We start from the raw sequence: 22,404 nt of genomic DNA on the forward strand, positions 1-22,404 counted from the left end.
CAAGCTATATAGTTGGACTCTATAGTGTCAATAGTGCACAACACTAACTGAAAATATTATTTGCACTGAAACTGCATCATCACTGTAAAGAAAAATTAGTTTATGCAAAATGTATGTTACATTTAGCTGAGCAATCAAGAGCTATTTGGTGCTTCACTTACCTACAGAAAAACTCACTCAAAATCCATGACAGATTTTCATAACATATGATAAGAATGCGGGTTTAATGTCTATGCGCATTATTAAAAATTCTCAGAACAAACTGCAATTTTCCTCAGTTGATTAACATTCCTTTCCTATTACTAACATTCGTTGTCAGTGTCTTTAGCATAAAACAGATGTAATTAGGAAGGGATCTTAATTGCAACACAAGAAGTTTAATTTGTTCATACTTTGTTGCACAGTTTTCCTTCTACCCCTTTTCCGTGGTCGCCGTATTTCAAAATATGAGCACTGTGTCGCAGTTATTGCGGAGTAATTGCTGTGGCAATCTATTCGATTTCAGTGTTTTCATTTTATTACTGAAGAAATGTAATTTGTTACCCTCTCACTAACCCCCTCCCAGCTCTCATCCACTTCTTAGCCAAGCTAGTACCTCTGTTCCTCCTCTGTGCCCGAGCAACTGTGAAAAAATAGACAGCAATATCTTCCAAGGAGCAAGTCATATGACACCTGTTCAAAAAATTCCGGAAAATTCGTGTGTTGGAAAAAAATGCGGCTGACATCCCTGCCACCCCTGTGTTTGATGTGTAACTGCCAGAAGTTTCATTGTTGTATGTCTGTCAGTTATTATTCAGTGCTAAGTTGAGTAGAATGTCGTCTCGCACAGTTGCAAATTTCAAGGTGGCAGAGTTAGAGGAGCAACGCGTCTGCATTAAATTTTGCGTGAAACTCAAGAAAACCTTTACAGAGACTCACCAAATGATGCAGAAAGCCTGCGGTGATGAGTGCTTAAGCCATACAGAGTGTCATGAATGGTTCACATGGTTTAAAAATGGATAGATGGAAGTTAAAAGATGACCCTTATTCAGGATTCCCTTTTATGTCTACTGCCGACACTCAGGACTGGAGTGACAACAAAATTGTGTATGCCAACTGAAGCCTAATCGTCCAAGGGATACCAAAAGAATGTAACATTTCAGTTGGATCCTTCCATGAAACCCTGACACAGCATCTTTGAGTGCTTCATGCAGTTCAACCCGTGGCTCATGAGTCAAGACCAGAAAGAGCTTCACCTCCCAATCTGTGAAGAGCTTTTGGATCGCACAAATGTGAATGAGATGTTCCTTAAGAGAATCATAATCTGTGATGAGACGTGGATCTACGGTTATGATGTTGAGACCAAGGTTCAATCTTCATAATGGGCGGGGGAAAGTTCTCCAAGACCATAGAAAGCTCGTCATGTCATATCAGGTCAAATGTCAAAACCATGCTAATGGTTTTCTTACATTCATGGCTCTTGCATCCGCACATTTGTCCAGCCCTTACAAATGCTTCAAAATAAATTTGCAAGGGACCTCCACAGCCAAAACCTCATGTACAAATGTAAGACGATCCCTATAAACACTGTCAAACAATGTAAAAATGTTAACCTCAGCAGCAATAGTTTAATTTGCAAATATATGACAACCTTGTATTTTTCAAATGATGAATTGAGGAAAAAAAAACTGTCACCATCTTATAATTGGGTAAATACGGTATATTTGCAAGCCAATAATGTAGTGCCTATCTCACAATCTTGAAAGATTTTTGGGTGAAAAAATAAACTTAGCTTGTAACCAAAAAAGAATCGTATAAATTTTGTGAACCAAAGTGCTGTAAAAATTGTGGATCATGTGTGTGAAATAATGCCGGAGTGTTATGTGGCAGCTGTTAAAAGTAAAAATTAGTAATTCAAAATGCCTACATCAGGGCATACAACAATCTAAAATCTTGGAATAGTGGCATGTCCACAGATGATATTTAACTTACATGCCAGCTGTTGATTATAAGTTTACAATAGCAGACAGCATTTTCATCTTTATGTATTATTTCTTTTATACATATTTTTGTGGCCCTGCACAAATTTGTTTTCAGCTCCAATGTTTGGGTTCATCTTCCTTGTATTTAACTTTCGTCACAGCTCTAATGCCAGAACCTGCACTATAATATTAATACCCGCCCATATGATTTCAACTGATGCCATGTTTAAAACTGTGCAATTATGCTGAATTTGTCGCATCCTGCACGAATGGTAGCTCACAGTGCAACTATACAGAAAGCCACAAGCTGTTGCAATACATTAGTTACATCTGTGAACCTGGCTGAACACTCCACACACACCATCTGTCTAATCACAAATGCTTGCTCTTTGTTAACACTGCCTAGAACTGGAAAAAAATGAAGTACAGTAAACCCTGCTTTTATGTTCCTGGAATTGCTGTTTTCCCACTATTTATGACATTTTTCTCACTCCCATAAAATTTCCTATGTTCATAATGTTAATTCGCACCTTATTTTACATGAATATATTTACAATTCTCTCACGATTTACACTTTATGAAAAAAAAAAGTTTGTCAAGAAAAAAGTGACATAAAATGGTACTGGCATGATGTTGGCCATCAAGCAGTGTTTACAAGCATTATGGGGAACAGTTTCCTGACAACAAGATGTTCTACTAAACGGATTTGGAGTAATAAACACACAAAAGTTAGTGCATTTTGTCATTTCGCCACTTGTAGCACTAGCTAACACCTTCACTCCCTTTCTTTTGCTCAAATGTTTCTAGTTTAAACACAGCGCCAATTGACATATTTTTTCATGCTGAACAATCCATGTTTTGAGAATTTATTCTTGTTGCCATATGCAGTATTTACATATGTATTTTTTGTGACGCACAAACAATCTGAAGTGGTAGTTTGCGCCTGTGTAGTTTCCTACATAACTGAGGCGGCACAGTACCTGATAACCTCAAAAAGATAACTACAGTGCAAGAGACGTAGAGCAACACACATGCTAACAGCACATAAAATACTCGTGTAAATATTTGCACTTAACAATAAGATAAAAATTCTCGAAACGCGCTCAACTACACATGAAAAAAATCATAACTGGCACAATGTTTCATTATTTAAACAATAAATAACAGCTGCAGGCTTTCCAAAACATTTGATTATGATGTATAACACTGAGTCAAAAGTTTCTACTTCTGAGACAGTTCTCATTTTCCATTACATCAGCAGTTTTTATTAGATAATAAGTCTTTATTAGATAATAAACAAGTCCTTGAGAAGTATTTTGACGCCTATTATGTATAAATACATAAATACATAGTGCGAAAATACAAGGGGGTATCCTACATGTAACTTGCACAGCTTACAACAATGTCTCGCACATTTTTCATTTTCCCCACATTTTACACCATTTTTCTGAAGTCCCTTGAAAAGTGTAAAACTGGGGTTCAACTACCTCTAATCATGCACCTTCTAAAGTAGTATCCCATGATCCATCTAACTTCATACATCCTTACATCACGCCTGTTACCAACAACCTATCCTATTATACACTTGCTTTTTTTTAGTTACACAGGTGGAAACACTCCTTGGAGTAATATCCTCCTTTCCCATAAGCATCCTGAACTCTATCTCTACCAGTGGCTGTGCTCCACGTGTCACTTTTGCTTCTTTTGTTTAATTACTTATAACCTGGTCGACTGTGACAGAATAACAATACTTGTAACGCACATTCAAATCAGAGTTTCCTTTCGTTTGTGGTACTTTAATGTGTGAAGCAGATTTTTCTGAAAGTGGTGACTTAATGCCTTCTCCTACAGTAGCTGCCTTCTGCATTATTCAGAACATTAATTTGCCACATAATTATTTGACGAAGAATCATGATCTCATAATGCCTGACAACTGGTCTGCATGGAAATTTGATGTAAAATCATTTCTGTTGTTACCTGTGGTGAAATTATGAAGAACAAAATTGTTTCCGCTAGGAGTTCGCTTCTCAAAAGTTGTTACTGTTTGACAAAATTGTGACAGTGCTTACATGCAAATAACAGACTGATCATTGTTTCATGGATGGAATATGAGCACACTTCTCTCAATGCAATTGTTTCATACTTATGATATGGCAAAAGTTTTACGAGAGATGATACACCCTTTCAGATCCAATAACACATGTGAGGAAAAACATCTGATGGATCAAGTTAAAATCACTGGAATATGCATTAATGAGCCAAAACATTATGAGCACTGGCTTAATGGCATGTTGGTCCACCTTGGGCATAAAATACAGCAGCTATTTTGTGTGGCATGGATATGGCAAGCCACTGATGTGTTTTTGGAGGTGTGTGGTACGAGTTGTCTCTGCAAAGATCATGCAGTCCCTGTGCGTTACAAGCCGCTTATCTACGAGGCACAGAGCTGGTGTATGATAACGTCCCAGATGTGTTCAATGAGGTTCAGGTCAGATCAATCTGGTGGCCAAGACATCAACATGAATTCACTATCATGCTCCTTAAGCCCCAGTAGCACAATTATAGCCCCGTAACATGGATAGTTATCTCTGGCTGGACGGTGCCATCACTGTTTGGGAAGACACCATGCATTAACAGATGTAGGTAATCCTCAATATTCTTCATACAGCCCGTAACTGTTGTAGGTACCTTCGATTACTACCACAGGTCCAATGGAAGCCTAAGTGATTGTCCTCTTTAGTGCAGAACTTTCCCAACAGTCTGTGTCCTTGGTCTGATGCAACATGTTTCGAGCAGATGTTCACCTGGATGACAACATATCCGGACACAACCATCAACCTTGTGATCCTGAACTCAGATAAAATCTCTATGATCTTGTGACCACTACAATCATAACAGACCATGTCTGTGGATCAGCAAGGGAATATGTGCAGGTTATCTGCTGTGAAGACCAAAGTCTGTCAATATGCACTGAATTGTGTGGCTCCGGAACACTTGTGCATGGACCGGATCTGCTAAAGATTTCTGTTTATCCCGATTTCCGAAGTGGATAAGCCTCCAACTTAAACATCCTGTGATGCAGTATGGATGTCCAACATCTTTGCACCTCCTTGAGATTTCACCATCCTTCAAACACTTACCACATATGTTCACTACAGAACCAAATGACAACACACTTGTTCCCAGGCACTAAGCCATCAATCCACCCTTCGTCAAAGTCACTTATGCCAATGGATTTCCCCACTTGCAGCTGAAATTCTTGCTAGAATGATTCCTCATTCATCACCACTACTCATACATATACTTTCCTTACCGCATCACAAGCCTGCAACACCGCCATGTTTAATTTGAACTCACAGTGCATGTATGTTTTGGCTAATCAGCGTACACAGAAATATTTGATTGATAGAGAGGACAAGACCTTTTCTGGACTTTGTTTCTTTTCTCCAAGTTGTAGCGATGTCTTAGATAATGGAGGAATTAAATGGTTGCTGTAGGGCAGTACATTAGGAAATAGAAAATGATAGGATGGACGCAGGTCAGGTGTACATCTCTCAACTTCTAATACAAACAAACCAGACACCTGAACATCCATCATAGTTAATCAGATGCAACAAGTTGGCAGCAAAAAAAGGCAATATCCAGGTGCAAATTACCAATGTCAGATTACTTATCAGTTATGAATTCAGCAAAACTGACTTACTAAGGCTTGTCCAATATCACTTAAATCTTTTTTCTTCTCTCAATTTACGAGACACTGAATAAAATAAATAATGTGCGATTGCCAACATGGAGAAAGCTACCTAATGATATTAAGTAGCTTTGTGTGTCAAATTCACTACTAATTCCCACTCAAATAGCTTCTCATTTCACACTTTGCAGCCAAGAGCATATTGTACCAGATCTTCCAAGGTAAGAAAAATCTACAGTGACTACAGAGAAATTGAAGCTAACCAAGGCAGTAGCCAAAATGAAATAATGCTTGCAGACTATCCCCCATGAACCTCTCTGGGGGACACCCCCTTGAAGTAGCACTGTCCATACGGGTGGAGAGGCTTGTGCATTCACATGAAGCTGAGGGATTACGTGTGTCCCACAACAACCTGTCATCCCACATTCATTCCTTGTTCTTTCCCAAGTCCTCAGTACACAATCCAAGGCGATCCATGCTGAGGGGCGTGTGGCACATGGGAAGATGTGTTGTGAACAGAGCCTCAGGGATACCGGGCGACTTCCATGAGTAATTAGCCTCACACTGCATGCGGCTTCTGTGGTCTAGACCAATTAGATCCCCAATTCTCATGGGAACCAAATGGATACGAAAGAAAATAGCAAACTGAGAGGCAAGTTGGGACATCAGAAACCTAAACACCGGGGCTGGAACCAATGGAAAACATCCCCTCAGCTGAACAGGGGGACAGGCCTGTTCAAGAAGTGGGAATGGTTACTAAGAAGTTGGATCAGATTAAGATCAAAGACTTGTCTGGGGCTCAGAGGAGGAAACTTCTTAGAGAACAAATATTAAAGGAAGGAAAGGAGTGGCTTCCTAAACAAAAGTGGAGGGAACTAAAAGGGCTTCAGACCAAGGCCTCCAAGAAAAGACTGTCCCAGTGTGAAGGGGGTGTACAAACCCCTTTTTCATTGAGGGCAGGCAGTAAGAGAACAAGGGAGGAATCAAAGACTCCCACTTCTCAGGATAAGCGTATTCAGAGAAAGCTGAGGCACGAAATAGGGAAACAGACCTATAGTACTGGAGTCTTGGTTTTTAGGATGGCGGTTATCCAGCAAGGCTGTCCACTGGTCAAGATCATCTTGCAGCAGGAGCAGCTCATGCAGATGGCTCTCTTTCAGAAGATGGGGGGGGGGGGGGGGGGGACCACACACACACACACACACACACACACACACACACACACACACACACACACACTGGTCCAGGACCCAAATTCAGGAAGTCTTTCTAGATCACGGTGCTCATATCTTTGTCTGTGAGGGGCTGGGTACAGTGGACTGGCTTAAGGAAAAGGTGCCCCTAATATCACAGTGGGAGGATGTGAAGCTGCTGGTAGAAACAGCAGCTGAGCTCTTCAAGACCGCAAACATATTAATCTGGGTGCCAAAACTCCTTAAGGATACCTCTCCAGAGACTCTGATTGAGAAAATAGGGTCTCAAAACCCCAAAGTCTTGACAAAGGATTGGAAGGTAATCAACAGGCAGGTTGCACCAAATGGCCAAACCCTCGTGGAAGTCAGAGAGAAGTCCCTGAAGGCAATGGGGGAGCAGGATCTGAGACTATTCTTGGGGTTCTTGCAGGCTGCCGTCAGGGTAATCAAAGACATCAGAACCGACAAAGGTGGCAAGATAGAGACTGAATGTGCTGCAGATAAATCTGCAACATAGTAAAGGGGCCACTGCTGCCCTGAGTCATCTACTGGGAAGACAAGAAGTGGACGTACCTCGATTCAGGAACCCTATTTGTATAAAGGTGGTGTATTGGGCCTCGGTGGCACTGTAAGTAAGCTGGTTTATGCTAGAAATATAAGAAACTCCGATGGCAGACTTCTGTTTTAGGGACTTAGAGACCATCAGGATGCGACAATGTGAGGAAGATATACCTTCCTTACGAGGACAGTGATCCTCCTCCTCCTCCTCCTCCTCCTCAGGAGGTGAGGAGACTGACGGAAGCCTGTTGTCCACAACAGGGCAACCAATTATCGGTTGGATGCAATGCTAATGCCCACAACTTAGTGTGGAGCAGCACTGACACCAACAGTAGAGGTGAGTACCGTCTAGAGTTTCTTCTAGCTAATAACTGAGATCCTCAATATGGGAAAGGAACCTAGATTTAGGAAGAGGTAACTGACATAACCTTTGGATATGTCATCCTTACCAGACCACATGGATATTAAGTTCAATGTTGAAATGGACATTACATAGACTATGTCCTATAGGACTCCCAGTAAAATGGATTGCAAGGCGTGTAGGAGGGACCTCAACTCAAGCCTATCGGAAGTCAGTACTTCGGTAAGGAATCCAGTAAGAGTTTAGGGAGATAGCAGAGGCAGTGACCTCTGCTGTCATGACCTCATACCATCACAAATGCTCAATCACCAAGAAGTGCACAAATAGGAATGTATCTTGGTGGAAAAATAACCTGGAATCACAGAGTGAACAGGTATGAAGACTGTTAACCTTTCGAGAAGACCTACGATCACTTATGGGGCTACAGTGTGGTGGAAAAAGATATAACAGCAGGTAGCTGCTAAGGAGCTTGCTAAGGTGCAGAGATTGGCCTGCTTAGCCATTACAAGCGAAATTAGCAGCACACCCACTGCTGGGATGGAAACCATGCTGTACATGCCCCCATTACACCTGTGGTCTAAAGATGGAGGCAGCAGCTGGAGCACTTAGGTTAAAGACTGGCAAAAACTGGAACTCACTGGGGTACCCAGGATCTCACACTAAAATACTGAGTGAGGTAGACATAGGTATGGTTGGGGAAATGCTGGCCAACTATATAACAACTCCCAGCTGCTTCAACAAGTTTTTCAATGTAGTAATTGGAAGTAGAAAGCTCAGGGAGAACAAATTTCGATACCATACTGGAGACAGTTTGGTTCACTGACGGTATGAAAACAGACCAAGGTGTTGGGGCCAGAGTATACGGAGTGCAGCCAAGGCTGGAGAGTGCAATCTCTCCAGCCTATCAAGCAGAAATATCTGCTATCAGGGTGTGCGTGGAGAATTTGCACAGTTGCTACATAGTATTTTCATTTATTCAGACAGCTACAAAGCATTTTCATTTATTCAGACAGCTACAAAGCATTTTCATTTATTCAGACAGCTACAAAGCATTTTCATTTATTCAGACAGCTACAAAGCATTTTCATTTATTCAGACAGCCACAAAGCATTTTCATTTATTCAGACAGCCACAAAGCATTTTCATTTATTCAGACAGCCACAAAGCATTTTCATTTATTCAGACAGCCAAGCAGCCCTGAAAGCAATGGCAGCCTCTGCAACAAGATCAAAAGATCGTGGCAGAATGCCACAAAGTCCTTCTGGAGCTAGGGGACAGCAATAGGGTAATGAGCAAGCTGATATGTTGGCCAGGATAGGGGCGATGACACCATTTATTGGACTGGAACTTGTCCTGACAATCACAAAGGCGATGATCAAAATAAAGCTATGAGACTGGACAAGGAGACAGCATGTAGAATATTGGGCTAAGGTAAAAAAAACCACACACACACACACACACACACACACACACACACACACACACACACACGCACGGCAAAGTGAATTTCAAAAAACTCCTACATACAATGGGGATAATAGAAGAAGACCCCAAATGTGGGATGTGTGGTAGGTGCGAGGAAACTGTATCATATATGATCTTCGAATGAGAGGCATTAGAGATTAAAAGACACGGAATATTTGGATCAACCAGACCTTAAGGAATTGTGTCTAGCAATGCACTGGTGAATGATCTCCTTGCACTGTTCAAGGGCATTGGTTGACTTTACTAGAGACACTGGGAACGATACTGCACAATAAACTCTGTTTCGGTGTGGGCAGCAGCGGGCTTGACCAAAGTTGTTTTTGCTTCCCTGATAAAATCAAATTAATCCCCCATGAAGGCTATTTACAGCTTATCTTCAATGTAGTTTTACCTGATCCCTTTTTAAATTACTACTACCCTAGAGAAATGTGCCTAAGGGTGTCTCCATTATATGTTATTTGTTACAATAAAATAATAATAATAACAATAATCTCTCTGAAGTAGAGATAGCTGGCTCATGATAAAATATACTATCAGTTTTATTTGTAATAAATAGCTCACTTCCACTTACATTACAGTCACAAAGTTAACCATATTATGAAAAGGAGAGATTGGTAGTCACCATAAGACATGCTGAGTTGCAGACAGGAACAATGAAGTCTTTTTGTTGTGCCTGTCAGCAGCTCGATGTGTTATCTTCATGGTGAGTAACAATCTATCCTTTTCATAATAGGCTGATATTCCTACCTGGACTTTACATTGTGAAATTAAAAGGTCAGATACAGATACATAGTAAGGCTCAGAAAAACAGATCATCATGCTGGATACACAAAACATGGTAGAGTACTGGCATTTTCTTGAAATAAGAGAGAGAAAAATGGTATTGAGGCACATCACAACAGATCAAAAACTATGAAGTATGAGAAACAATTTCGTAACAAAATTTTATATCACATGAGATACAAGTTATAAGCATTTCCTTACCTGCAGGTACTGGCTTGCTGAGCAATGAAGACGGGCCTGTTCCAAGAATTGATGTTCCTTGCAGCGTCACAGACCCACCAGACTTGGCAGATGCAGTTTTTGACTTTGGTGCCTGTTGACCAAAAATGTCAAACTGTTTACAACCCTTAAATGATTAAAATACAGTAAATTTTTGACAGAATAAATTCTTAAGTTTTCAAATTACCATTGCTGATTTGTCCCATGAAGACATGGATACAACTGACAGCTTTGCTGACTTTGGAAGCATTTGCAATATATCCACATCAGGATCCTTGATCAAAGCAGCAATAAGAGTATGTGCCTGTCTTGTTGCTTCAGCAGAACCTCTACCATAAGAGGGGAAAAACAAATAATTAATACAAAGATCAAAATAATTATGTTTGATGTCATCTGACAAGAAATAAGACCTCCAAAAGCAAAAGACATTGATCTTTAGATAAACGAGTACAGGAATGCAGAATAAACAAACATGAAAACGGATAATAAGTTTCCAAACAGAAGAGGTGCCAAGTGCTAGACTGCAACATGTGACAGAACTCTGTTGAAAGATTTTTTCTGTGTGTGCCTGCTGCTCAATCTCTCTGAGAAATTTTACAGGCAGACAGATAACCATATTTAAAATATAAAATTCATTTTTTCATCATCTGTCTGCAGATCAAAAATTTAGTAAAGTGAAATTTCAAATAAGGAGAAAAGCTTCACACCTACTGAATAACTTCCAACACACACAAAACATTCAGTTGAGAGAAGGGTGTCAAACAGGTTCTCAGAATTAAAATTTTCCAAAGAAGATTTGGAAAGCATATTTACTGTGAAAACTAAAACCAATGACAATTACCATGAGAACACCTTACACTGAAAAGTATGAATACTTAACAAGTGGCCAGTTGTTCCAAAATAAACATGTTGCCTTTGAGATCCTTTCAATACACTAGTTTTTCAAAGAGCATACCACCAGTTATTAATGGTATGCCAATCAGCTTAGGTTGATACAATATACAAGAGCTAAGACATTTTCTAAACATAAACCACAAGAGTTTCCAAAAAGAACTGGCGCACAACATCAGTAGTGAAATATACTGAATCAACACACAGCTGATAATCTACATAACTTTTCTTCTTTAAATAAAAAACACACATTTCAACTTATAAACAAAGCTCCCAGCAAAAATATGGTGTGGAACCCCACAGTTATTAATGTGTATACAAATAAAACCAAGTATAGAGAAACCATTTAAAAATGACCAATAAATGAAAAAATTTTTGCAACACGAAGATAAAACTGTCATGCATAACTTATTTTTCTTTAATCCCTGTGACTTCAGATTTTTTTTATTAGTGGTTGTTGTATCTGTTACACAATGAGCACACACTAAAATGCAGTTCGTGTCATACTATCCACTGTAGCAATCATGAAGTTACTTTTCTGTAACTAAAAAGCAAAACAAATATTTGAATAGAAGATTATCATGCATTAGTCAACATTTATATCAACACACAGTATTTTTCTAATGTAAAAATAAAAATGCAAATAAATTCTTACTTTATTGTAATTATCCTTTCGCCTTGGCCTTTGCTCTGTTTCTCCACTTCAATGTGTGCTCCAGTAGCACCACGGATGGCATTGATGTTGCTTCCACCTCTGCCAATGACCCGACTGATCGCATTCAAGGGCACAGAAACCTTCTTGGACCTAAATGGGGAATTTAGATACCTACACCAATCATTAGCACATTCTTTTTCTTAGAGAGAGAGAGAGAGAGAGAGAGAGAGAGAGAGAGAGAGAGATTTCTTGCACTATGATGTGCTGCTTTTACAATAGCATATAATGTTTAACTTGTAGGTGGAAAAGCTTAGAGGTACTATTTTCTGTTGATAACAGAGATGCATACTTACTTCCGGACAACTTCTTTCCACCCTTCCTCCCGCTTGCCACTCTGTTTTGGACTTGTGGTGCTCATACCACTTTTGTTGCTACTCAGACTTGACTCAGCATCACAGTAATGATTCCTGTATGTGACAAAAAAAATAACCATCACATTGGAGGATGCGATTTGAGTAAAAATGGAATGACGACTAATAATTTCACAAAGCTGTTTAATAAATTTTCACAACAAAGTGTAGATTTCTGTACCAATGGAAATCAAACAACAATTAGTTAAAGAACTGAGTCAGCAAACTATGAGAACATATACTACAAATTTACTGCAACAGAACAGAAATTGAAATGCCCTGCTACGAAGTGTACAAATAATAATAGATACAAGTTATTTGTCCCTTATTAAAATACAACCAAACACTTGTTTAAGCAAAAACTATGACAAAAAATGAAATATAAAGTAATTGTACTTTGTGGACTTACATATAAGAATTTTTCTTCCCTTTACTAGCAGGCACATATGTTTCGTTGCCAGTTGCTTCAAAATCCTCCCTCTCAGCAGGATGTGGCCTAGACGCCTCAAATACTAGATGACCTTTAATTTTGCGTTCACCTTGCTGGCTACTGCGTGTAGCAGATTTGGAATCTTGAGCTGTGGTTTCTTTACGATCTTTATTGTCAGTTGCAGAGCCAGAAACTGATGACAAGCTAGGCTGTTCACGAGTCTTGGTTGAACTACTAACCGATGGGCGAGAAGAGGTTGCCTCCAAGTGAGCTGATCCAGGAGGATGTAGTGCTGGCTCCTTTTCAGGAGGCTTTGCACTGCTATTATTGCTACTGCCACTTCCCCCACTTGGGGATGTCGATGTACTTGTACAAGGGCCTTTCTTCTTCTTCTTATCTTTTCGTTTCTCTTTTGATTTAACATCATTGCTGCTGCAACTTCCTTGGCTATTTGCATCAATACCACTGTCTCCCTCTTCTTTGTCTAGTACATCACCATTGCGTACTGGACTGTCTGTACCAACATTGTCATCACAACATTGGGCACCCAAATCTTCTGAAAAAAGTTAATTATTTTACTTCAGCTTTATTTACAATAGCACACATATTTAACATTATTAGTAGTAGTTCCTCATAGGCTAAAGAGGCAATAGGAAAAGAGAGAGGGTGAATTGGTAGCTGTACAGGTAAGTATGTAGGTAAGTCACCATTTCTAAGTGTATATGTATGTGGCAACACTGTATAACAAGCAGAGATGTAATAAAAAGTGACAACTTTCTAGTACATACATTTCTATTCATATGAGAAACAAACCTCAATAATTTTCAATTTAAACAAGCCCTCATTATTGGCCCAGCATTAAATTAGTGAAAAAACTAAGAACAGCAGAAAATTTACTAATCTTATGGTAAGCATGCATTCTCTCTCTCTCTCTCTCTCTCTCTCTCTCTCTCTCTCTCACACACACACACACACACACACACACACACACACACACACACACACCAATGGTTAATAGTTGACGACACTTTAACACAAGAATAGCACTCATACCCACAGATACCGACAGCTATTATCTTGGCAGTGAGGAACTAACTGTAAAACATTCCATTAATTTTAGAACTGTAAATAAAAATTAACACTATATCTAATTACTCAGATGGAAATTACTTATAAATATCAGTGCTAAATTTCACAATGGGCAAGAGAGAAAGTGGGAGTTCAGATGACAATTTAACAGTAGATGGATGTTATCCGAATCTAGCCCATGTTGTGCCTAAAAACTGGTGGTTGTCAATACACTTCTTGCCCTCTGCTGGTAACAATGCAGGCTACATAACGTAGGGGTCTCTGCATCATGCTACCACATAATGTGTGAATTATCTCTACTTCACAACTGCATTTTCTACATTACCATTCTGCGATAAGTCCCAATGACAACTCTTATGAACTAACGTCATGCAACAAATGTTGGAAGTCGCCACACTGTCGCCATATGGACAATGTGGATGATAAAGATACTCACTATATCACAGAACTTACAGTGGGAAAGATTATCAGTATCTGAATTGGTAACAACTTAATGAAGTCTTGAAAAAGTTTTGTTAACTTTGATTCTTCTCTCTTTTTACACTATACACACAAAAAAGTTTCCTGAAAGGCATACAAATATCCACAAGAAAATGAAATGTATGTAACAACTCTACTTCATAAGAACACCCACAAAATCTTTAAATGTTGGTTTCCACTCACTTTCAGAATTTATCTATGAAGTCTGAAATAGGTGGACAGGGGAACACACAGTTTTGCTATCCATACCAAGGCTCCAATTATGAGTATCACAAGAAAGATTAGAAAATGTCTAGTGGACTAACTCTGGCCAAATATTAAAACACATTACAACTGATTAAACAAAGTACCTCATCTTTCATGCAAATCACTTAATTACAGGAGGCTATAATCAGTCAAAGAAATAATCAATGACCTCATGACTTGAGTAAGATTTAAGCAAAATTGTTACATACAGACATTTCCTAATGGTCATAGTTGCTACTGTTAAAAAGATACAGTACATGCCACTTTCAACGAAATATGAATTTTATGGCCAGACCAGAGTTTTAGTTACAAGCAATTTACTCAACTAGCTGCTATATTTTTAACTGATTACTACAAAATGTAATTAAATGTCAAAGTGAATTTGTACTTTTGTACCAGTGATGAGAGGAGGTTGACAGAAGAAGGTGTAAATGGAGGAGTGTACACTGTTGATATGAAATAGATGTTTAACAGTAACAGGAGTGGAGGTGTATTTAAATATTTTATGATCACTATATTGAGGCCTTAGTGGCCAGAATTAGATTATAAGAAATTTTCCATTTTCTTCTGGACTGACAGCATGATGTGTACCATGGCGTGCACACACACACACACACACACACACACACACACACACACACACACACACACACACACACACACCACTAAAACTAAAACTAAAATTTTATCACAACTACCTATGTGATTACAGGTAAGCCAAGTACAGTAACTCAGTGATATCACTTGCTATTTATGATGTCCAGAGGAAGATCTTGGTAAAGATGATCATATATTTATATCTGAGGGAAAAGTTCTGACTGTAGCCTCAATCAAGGATCACTCCCAGAAAATCGCTGAGAATGCTACTCATACTAATATGAAGATTAGGTCACTGTTTGAGAAGCATGACAAACCTTGGGTGAAGTACTGCCACATCACTCCAAGGCAATGAAAATAGTGTTGCCTGCATCTGGATACTTCTGGTAAGAGGCTAATTATACAAATAAATTGCAGCATTGAGGAGTACACATCCTATCCCAGTGATGTTTTAATGTAGGCATGGAGTCTTATTCACAATAAATTCTTCTGTTACTGTTAAAAGAGCTATAAACAAAGCTGAAAACGGCAACTATGACAAAACTTATTGGTATGATGAAACACACAGTATTTCCTAATAAAATGTAGGAAGCCTCACAAATAAAAGGATGATTTAATCAACAGATGTAAATGAAAGTGTTTAAGTGGAATTTCAGCAAACGTGGTACACTTATCAGAACACAGCTTATTTTTATAACTTTGAAATCACTGAATTAATGAGATACATGTTAAACATCATATTATGCAAGCAGTTTCATTATTTTATGTACAGTACGCACTTTGTTAAGTTGCCAAGACTGTAGTAACTAGACTATCAAGGCTACCCAAGAATTGTGCCGGAAAGTTAGCTATTTGGTGGGTTACCGCACAATGTAGCTGTAGCTGTAAATAGCATAAGATGGGAAGTCTGTCAAGACTTCAACAGCTCAACTGAAGATGTCCCACACATCTAGCTGAAACCTCAAGCTGGGAAGTAGGCTGTACTTCTGAAATACTGAGTGCACAACTTAGGTGAAATTTCCAAGATCCACAATATAGTGAAATCTTATAAAAACTTTTATCTGTGATGAGCATGTAACACTGCAACTGTGATGAATACAGGTTTTCATAAATAACTGCAACCAGTTACCTGGTTGCTGTTATTTCTAAAAATTAGAAATAGAAAATATAAACTTAACGAAGACCTTGATTAATGAGTCAGGCCGAAGTGTCTCGAGAACACACTTAACAGATTTATAAATTTGTGTGTGTGTGTGTGTGTGTGTGTGTGTGAGAGAGAGAGAGAGAGAGAGAGAGAGAGAGAGAGAGAGAGAAGCAGGGACAAGGGATTCACAACATGGCTCCTTTGGCCTAGAAGAGAAACCTCTTCCAAAATCAGAGGCCAAATAGCGATCAAGAGATAAGACTATAACCAAAAGTATGGTTAAATCCTCCCAGTGTCCCCTCCCACAGTACATAAATGTCTTTTTTTCCAAAGTTTATGAGAAGTGCTTTTTACTGTTTTGGGAAACTGATGGCTGGACACTGATTTGCATATCCTATATGTACAAAGAATATTGAGGAGAGCCAGTCCGTAAGGTTCCCTCATCAGTTTCTGCCTTCTTAAAAATTCTCTACATCCTCAAAGAGCCCTGATGAAACTAAGCAACCAAAACTGGCGGTATAATGTGTGATTTAGCAAAGACCCTTTACTTTGTGGACCATAAGATTCTACTTGGGAAATAAAAATGTAGATATATTTATGGAGATTTACCTTCATTTTCAGGATGAAGAGGATCACACTGACCAACCACACCACAGAGCTTGAACTTAACTCAGAATGGGAAAACATAACATGTGGATTCCCACAAGATTTGATCAACTTGTGTTGATGGCCTTGAAAATGACCCTTAAATGACTAAACAGGATTATTCGGAAAATGTGTTTGTGGTTAACACAAGCACACAAATTAAAGTCACAAATTTACCTGTACAACCCACATAATAAGACAGCTAAACAGATATACACTGAGGTGACGAAAGTCATGGGATAACTCCTCATATCATGTTGGACCTCCTTTTGCCCAGTGTAGTGCAGCAACTTGACATGGTGCAAACTCAACAACTCGATGAAAGACCCCTGCAGAAATACAGAGCCATGCTGCCTGTATAGCCATCCATTTCTGCAGTTATTCCACGCATTGTTGCTTGTCCGTCAGAACTGACAACTCTATGCAAACGCCGCTGCTCTTTGTCGTTAAGTGAAGGCCGTCGGCCATTGCATTGTTGGTGGTGAGAGGCAATGCCAGAAATTCTCGACACACACTTGACACAATAGATCTTGGGATATTAAATTCCCTAGAGATTTCCAAAATGGAATGTCCCTGTGTCTAACTCCAACTACCATTCCATATTAAATGTCTTAATTCCCATCATCCTGCTGGAAACCTTTTCACATGAATCACTTGCACGCAAATGACAGCTTTGCCAATGCACTGCGCTTTTGGTAAACAAATAATCAAATTATGCCATTTCAAACACAAAAAAATAGGTTGTTAGTACAAGAAATCTAAATTAACTGGCACATCGCAACATATATAAGGTGAGCCAAATACCACTAGAGAGAGGAGGAGAGGAAGGGGGGGGGGGATATGCTGTCAGGTGTGTTACCAAATTATCACTTCAAAAAGTAATGGCTGCAGAATATTGGCAAGAATTATTTGCAAAAGAATGGAAAAACTGGAAGAAGCTGACCTCAGGGAGATCAATTTGGATCCTGGAAATACCCAAGAACAACCGAGGCAATACTGACCTACAATTTATCCTAGATGATAGGTTAAAGAAAGGCAAACCTACATTTATAGCTTCTATAGACCTCGAGAACCTTTTGACAATGTTGCCTAGAATACACTCTTTGAAATTTTGAGGGCATTAGCGATGAAATGAAATGCCAGGCGGCTAGACTTCCCGTTGGGTAGGCAAGCCGCCAGATGCGAGTCATTTTAGTTGACGCCGCTTCAGCGACTTGCAATGTCAATGAGAATGATATGATGATGAAGACAACACAACACCCAGTCCCTGAACAGAGAAAATTTCCGACCTAGCTGGGAATCAGACCCTGACCCCTTGCATGGCATTCTGCCATGCTCACCACTCAACTGGCGAGGCGGGCAGTGGTAGGGATAAAATAGAAGAAGCCCAAGGTCATTTAGAACTTTTACTGAAACCAGACTGCAATTATAATAGTCTAAGGACATGACAGGGAAACCTAGTTTAGAAGGGAGAGAGACAGTGTTGTAGCCTATCCCCAATGTTTCCAATCTGCACATCAAGCAGTAAAGGAAACCATAGGAAAAAGTTGGAGGAGCCACTGAAGTTCAGGGAGAAGAAATAAAATTGTAATTCTATCATGACTGCGAAGAACTTCAAGGAGCATCTGAACAGAATGGATGGTGTTCTGAAAAGAGATTGAAAATCAACAAAAGTAGAACAAGGGTAATGGAATATAGTTGAATTAAATCATACAATGCTGAGGGAATTAGATTAGGAAATGAAGTAGTAGATGAAGTAAGTGTTCAGTAAGTTTTCTCCGAATTTTTATGTACTTCATGACATAGGTCACATTGTCTGTCGGAAACACCGGCATGAAAATATAACCATGCAGAGAACATACATTCTCTTTGTTGTTTCTATTACAAAACTGCTGTCAAAAGCTGAGAGTAAAAACAATGGTTTCATTTCTTACATCACAAGATGTAAAATTACCACCCCAATACCTTGCATGTTTCAAGAGATTATTTTAATTTCAAGTACATTTTATATTACAAGTTAAATGTAATTCTTGTTTGTGAAATGCTGCATTGTTCTAGAAACTCTACTATTACACAAATAAGTTGAAATTTACAATTACTTCCCATTTCACAGATACTGTAAAGTGTAATCTTTTTCGTATTTACCAATAAATGGAAAAATCCACAATGGAATAGTGACAATATTATGAAAAAGATAGTTGCTACTCACCATATAGTGAAGACGCCGAGTTGCAGATAGGCACTGTGTGTGTGTGTGTGTGTGTGTGTGTGTGTGTGTGTGTGCGTGTGTGTGGTAGTAGTAGTAGTAGTAGTAGGAGGAGGAGGAGGAGGGGGGGTGAGAGGGGGGTTGTGAGAGGGGGGGTGAGAGGGGGGGTGAGAGAGAGAGAGAGAGATCTATTCTGGTGAAGGCCTGTTTGTCTGAAAGCTTTGCTTGATGGTCTTTGTTGTGCCTATCTATGACTCAGCATCTCTGCTATATGGTGAACATTTATCAATAAGATTACATGAAGTGTTAGTGGTTATAAATTTTTGTAGTTTTGCATTACACTGAAGTACCCACAGTGTACGCATTTCCTTTAATTCAGCATAATTTAACAAAAATGTTTTTGATAATGGGAACTATTTGCTGACATATGTTGTGCTTCATTTGAACTAATCAAAAATCACAACTGCAGAAGTAAACTTTTTATGGTGTAGACAGTTTTATCTTTAAATTCAGTAGTTCATTAAAATATTGAGTCATGTACTTTTGTTATTTTTGTACAAATAAAGAAAACTATAATATTTTTTTTTTACAAATAAACAAAGAAGATTTACTATACAACAGAAGAAAAATTGAAACTTCCTGGCAGATTAAAACTGTGTGCCCGACCGAGACTCGAACTCGGGACCTTTGGCTAGGCTGTGAGTACCGGCCGTGAGTCATGCTTCGGTATCTCAGATGGTAGATCACTTGCCCGCGATAGGCAAAGGTCCCGAGTTCGAGTCTCGGTCGGGCGCACAGTTTTAATCTGCCAGGAAGTTTCATATCAGCGCACACTCCGCTGCAGAGTGAAAATCTCATTCTGGAGAAGAAAAATTATATTCATTATGTTGTAGTTAATCCTACTGTTACATTCCACATAATTCCCAACAAAACAGTTTGGCACGTTCTGCTGTGCTGAAAATGAAAAATATTTGCGTTTCATCATTTAGACATTTCCATACCTTTAAAACAGTTCATGAACTAAGGGATAAAATGAAAACTTTTATTCAGGGGAAATTATGCAGCACGAAGGTACAAGAAGTCACACTGCAGATCAGAACTGAACAATGAGCGCATCAAATATCTTGACTAGATTGTTTCCAAAAACCTTATAAATTCAGGGGAGCAACTGAGGCTGTGGACTATTGGAAGAGCAAGACTCGGTTATGGATAATACAATGATATGAGTCTAGAAACTGTTTTAACTTCAACGATGTTGGGGTTCTTTAAAAAGTTACTTCCTTCAGAAATATACCATGTCCAAGAAGAAATATGAGATAGATGCAAAATGATCAGAGGACAATTGACAGCACTTTTGTGTGGAACTATAAAAGGAAATGAAAATTTGCCACTATTAAAAATTGTGAAGTGTATAATGAAGTGTTTCAGGAACATGTAAACACTACCTTATACTTGAGCCTTTATGGTGAAGCCTCAATGACTACAGAAGTTTCTGAAAGATTACTCGGTTGCCTAGATGTCAAGACTGGAGCAAAAAGACTGTCTATCAAAGACAGAATACCTTCCCATCTAAAAGTCACCTTATACATAAAAATGTGTTAAGAGGCCTTTTCACTGCTACATATACAAGTCATCTACTGATTTGCATCTGGGCATAACTCAATCTGTGAAAGCAAAACACAAAATGACTTGTGGAGGGCCGAATTCATTCACCGAGAGAAAGCCAGCAATGAAAAACAAAATTTTATAGGTTCCGCATTATACTGACTATGCTGTGACTTGCCAGACAGTATACAACTGTTTCACATATTCTGTCTTTGATGTGACGCCATTTACATCCGAACCCCACTTCCTTAAAAAACAATAGAAAATCATTACGTGTGTTTTAGCAAGTAAGACATTTAAGATATTTCTCCAGATGACACTTTGACTTACTTTCTCACATAGATCAAAGTGAGAATCTTCTGAAGGAAGAAGCAAAATTAATTATGATCAAGACGGGCAGTGATAACAACGATGAAAAAGATTCACGACAAAGAACATTTGTCATAACTTTGTACGGACTCTGTACTGTTAAGAACTATTTTTCCACCGAGGGAGCAAAGTAATTTTACCATTTTTTTAAACAGTTTCATAGAACAAAAGATATCATTTAATGAGGCTTCTTTAGCATGCTTTACATTCATCTTGTGTCATCAATATACTGGTATATAATAAAAGTAATTGTTGTGGCTCTGTGCACGACACCAAAACTCTGCAAGTGAATTTTGCAGATCCATCGGCATCGCCCTCCATCCCCAAGATTTTATTTGGAACAGTACGGGCTGGGTTCAAAGATAGGGGTTTCAAAAGAGGACATCGCGTCAATGGACTTCGTATGGGAACACAGAGAAGCTGGTTGGAATCTAGTGACGAAGCAGGCATTCATTCTAGAATGTTGTATAACATTCCAAAATGTTATAGAATCTTCCAAAAGATTCAAGGATGTTTTAAATCCCCAAGATAGTCTAAAATTAATGGGAGTTGCATTATTTATACCTCCTGGACACTTTCAGGAAACAGTTCCAATTATTCGAAAATCAACTCCAGCAGATTAAACCAATGCATGTCTGAAGAAATAATTTCTTTGGTCTCAAGTGAGGAAAGTGCAGTTAAGGACAAAAATGAGAGTTCAGCTTGTCAATGATGATCAAACAAAACAGTCTGTTGAAAAACCCTTGGTTCCCCTGACGTATACTTCAGTGGTTATGCAGTGTTGGTAGTTGTGTTGCTGTGTTTGAAGCAGTTGCTAACACACTGTACTGGTCACCGCAACATCCTTTTGGATCAATATATATTTTAAGGGGAAAGTTAGAGAATTACCTATTTTGCTCAGCTTTCATGAATATTTTTAGATATTAACAAATGTTTTTAAATGGTGTAAAATGTTCTTGAAGGTTCTGTATTCTATAAAAAAGTGATTGGCAGCATATTTTATTTCAAATGAAGTTACTGTTGAATACCTCTGTGGATTTAAAGGTAATGGAGAGTGTTTTTGAGCATTCCAGAGTACTTTTTTACTATTTTTTTAATGTTCATTTTTGCTATGTTCTCAAGCAATCTGGAATGTATACAGAAAAGAAACGAAAGTAAAAACCAGGTGCAGTGGGTCTTTTTCAGCTAGTCAGTCAATTAAAATACTGAATAAACAGAAATTTCCTTATTCTGCATGCTAAAGTAGCTTTTTATACATAATTTATCAAACCTGCTGAGTTCATTCAAAGCTACCCTTTTCTTCCCAGGAAATTACAGTTTGTGATTAATGAGTACTTGTATCATCATCGTCAACTCTTTTTTTCAAGTTAAGGAAAACGACTATTT

The 22,404-nt window shown here is 38.7% G+C and overlaps 1 protein-coding gene across 1 annotated transcript in view; it reads right to left on the reverse strand.

The window, feature by feature from the left end:
- The window catches only part of LOC126253159 (ankyrin repeat and KH domain-containing protein 1), a 241,908-nt gene that overhangs the window by 25,239 nt on the left and 194,265 nt on the right, over window positions 1-22,404 (reverse strand). The window contains exons 32-36 of the mRNA XM_049954320.1: window positions 12,617-13,193; window positions 12,151-12,264; window positions 11,798-11,947; window positions 10,439-10,580; window positions 10,234-10,345 (exon numbers count right to left, since the gene is read on the reverse strand). Coding sequence (XP_049810277.1) covers window positions 10,234-10,345; window positions 10,439-10,580; window positions 11,798-11,947; window positions 12,151-12,264; window positions 12,617-13,193 — 1,095 coding nt within the window. The remainder of the gene's footprint in view (window positions 1-10,233; window positions 10,346-10,438; window positions 10,581-11,797; window positions 11,948-12,150; window positions 12,265-12,616; window positions 13,194-22,404) is intronic.

Source organism: Schistocerca nitens, chromosome 1 (genome assembly GCF_023898315.1).
Source record: "Schistocerca nitens isolate TAMUIC-IGC-003100 chromosome 1, iqSchNite1.1, whole genome shotgun sequence".
In the NCBI taxonomy this organism is placed as follows: domain Eukaryota; kingdom Metazoa; phylum Arthropoda; class Insecta; order Orthoptera; family Acrididae; genus Schistocerca; species Schistocerca nitens.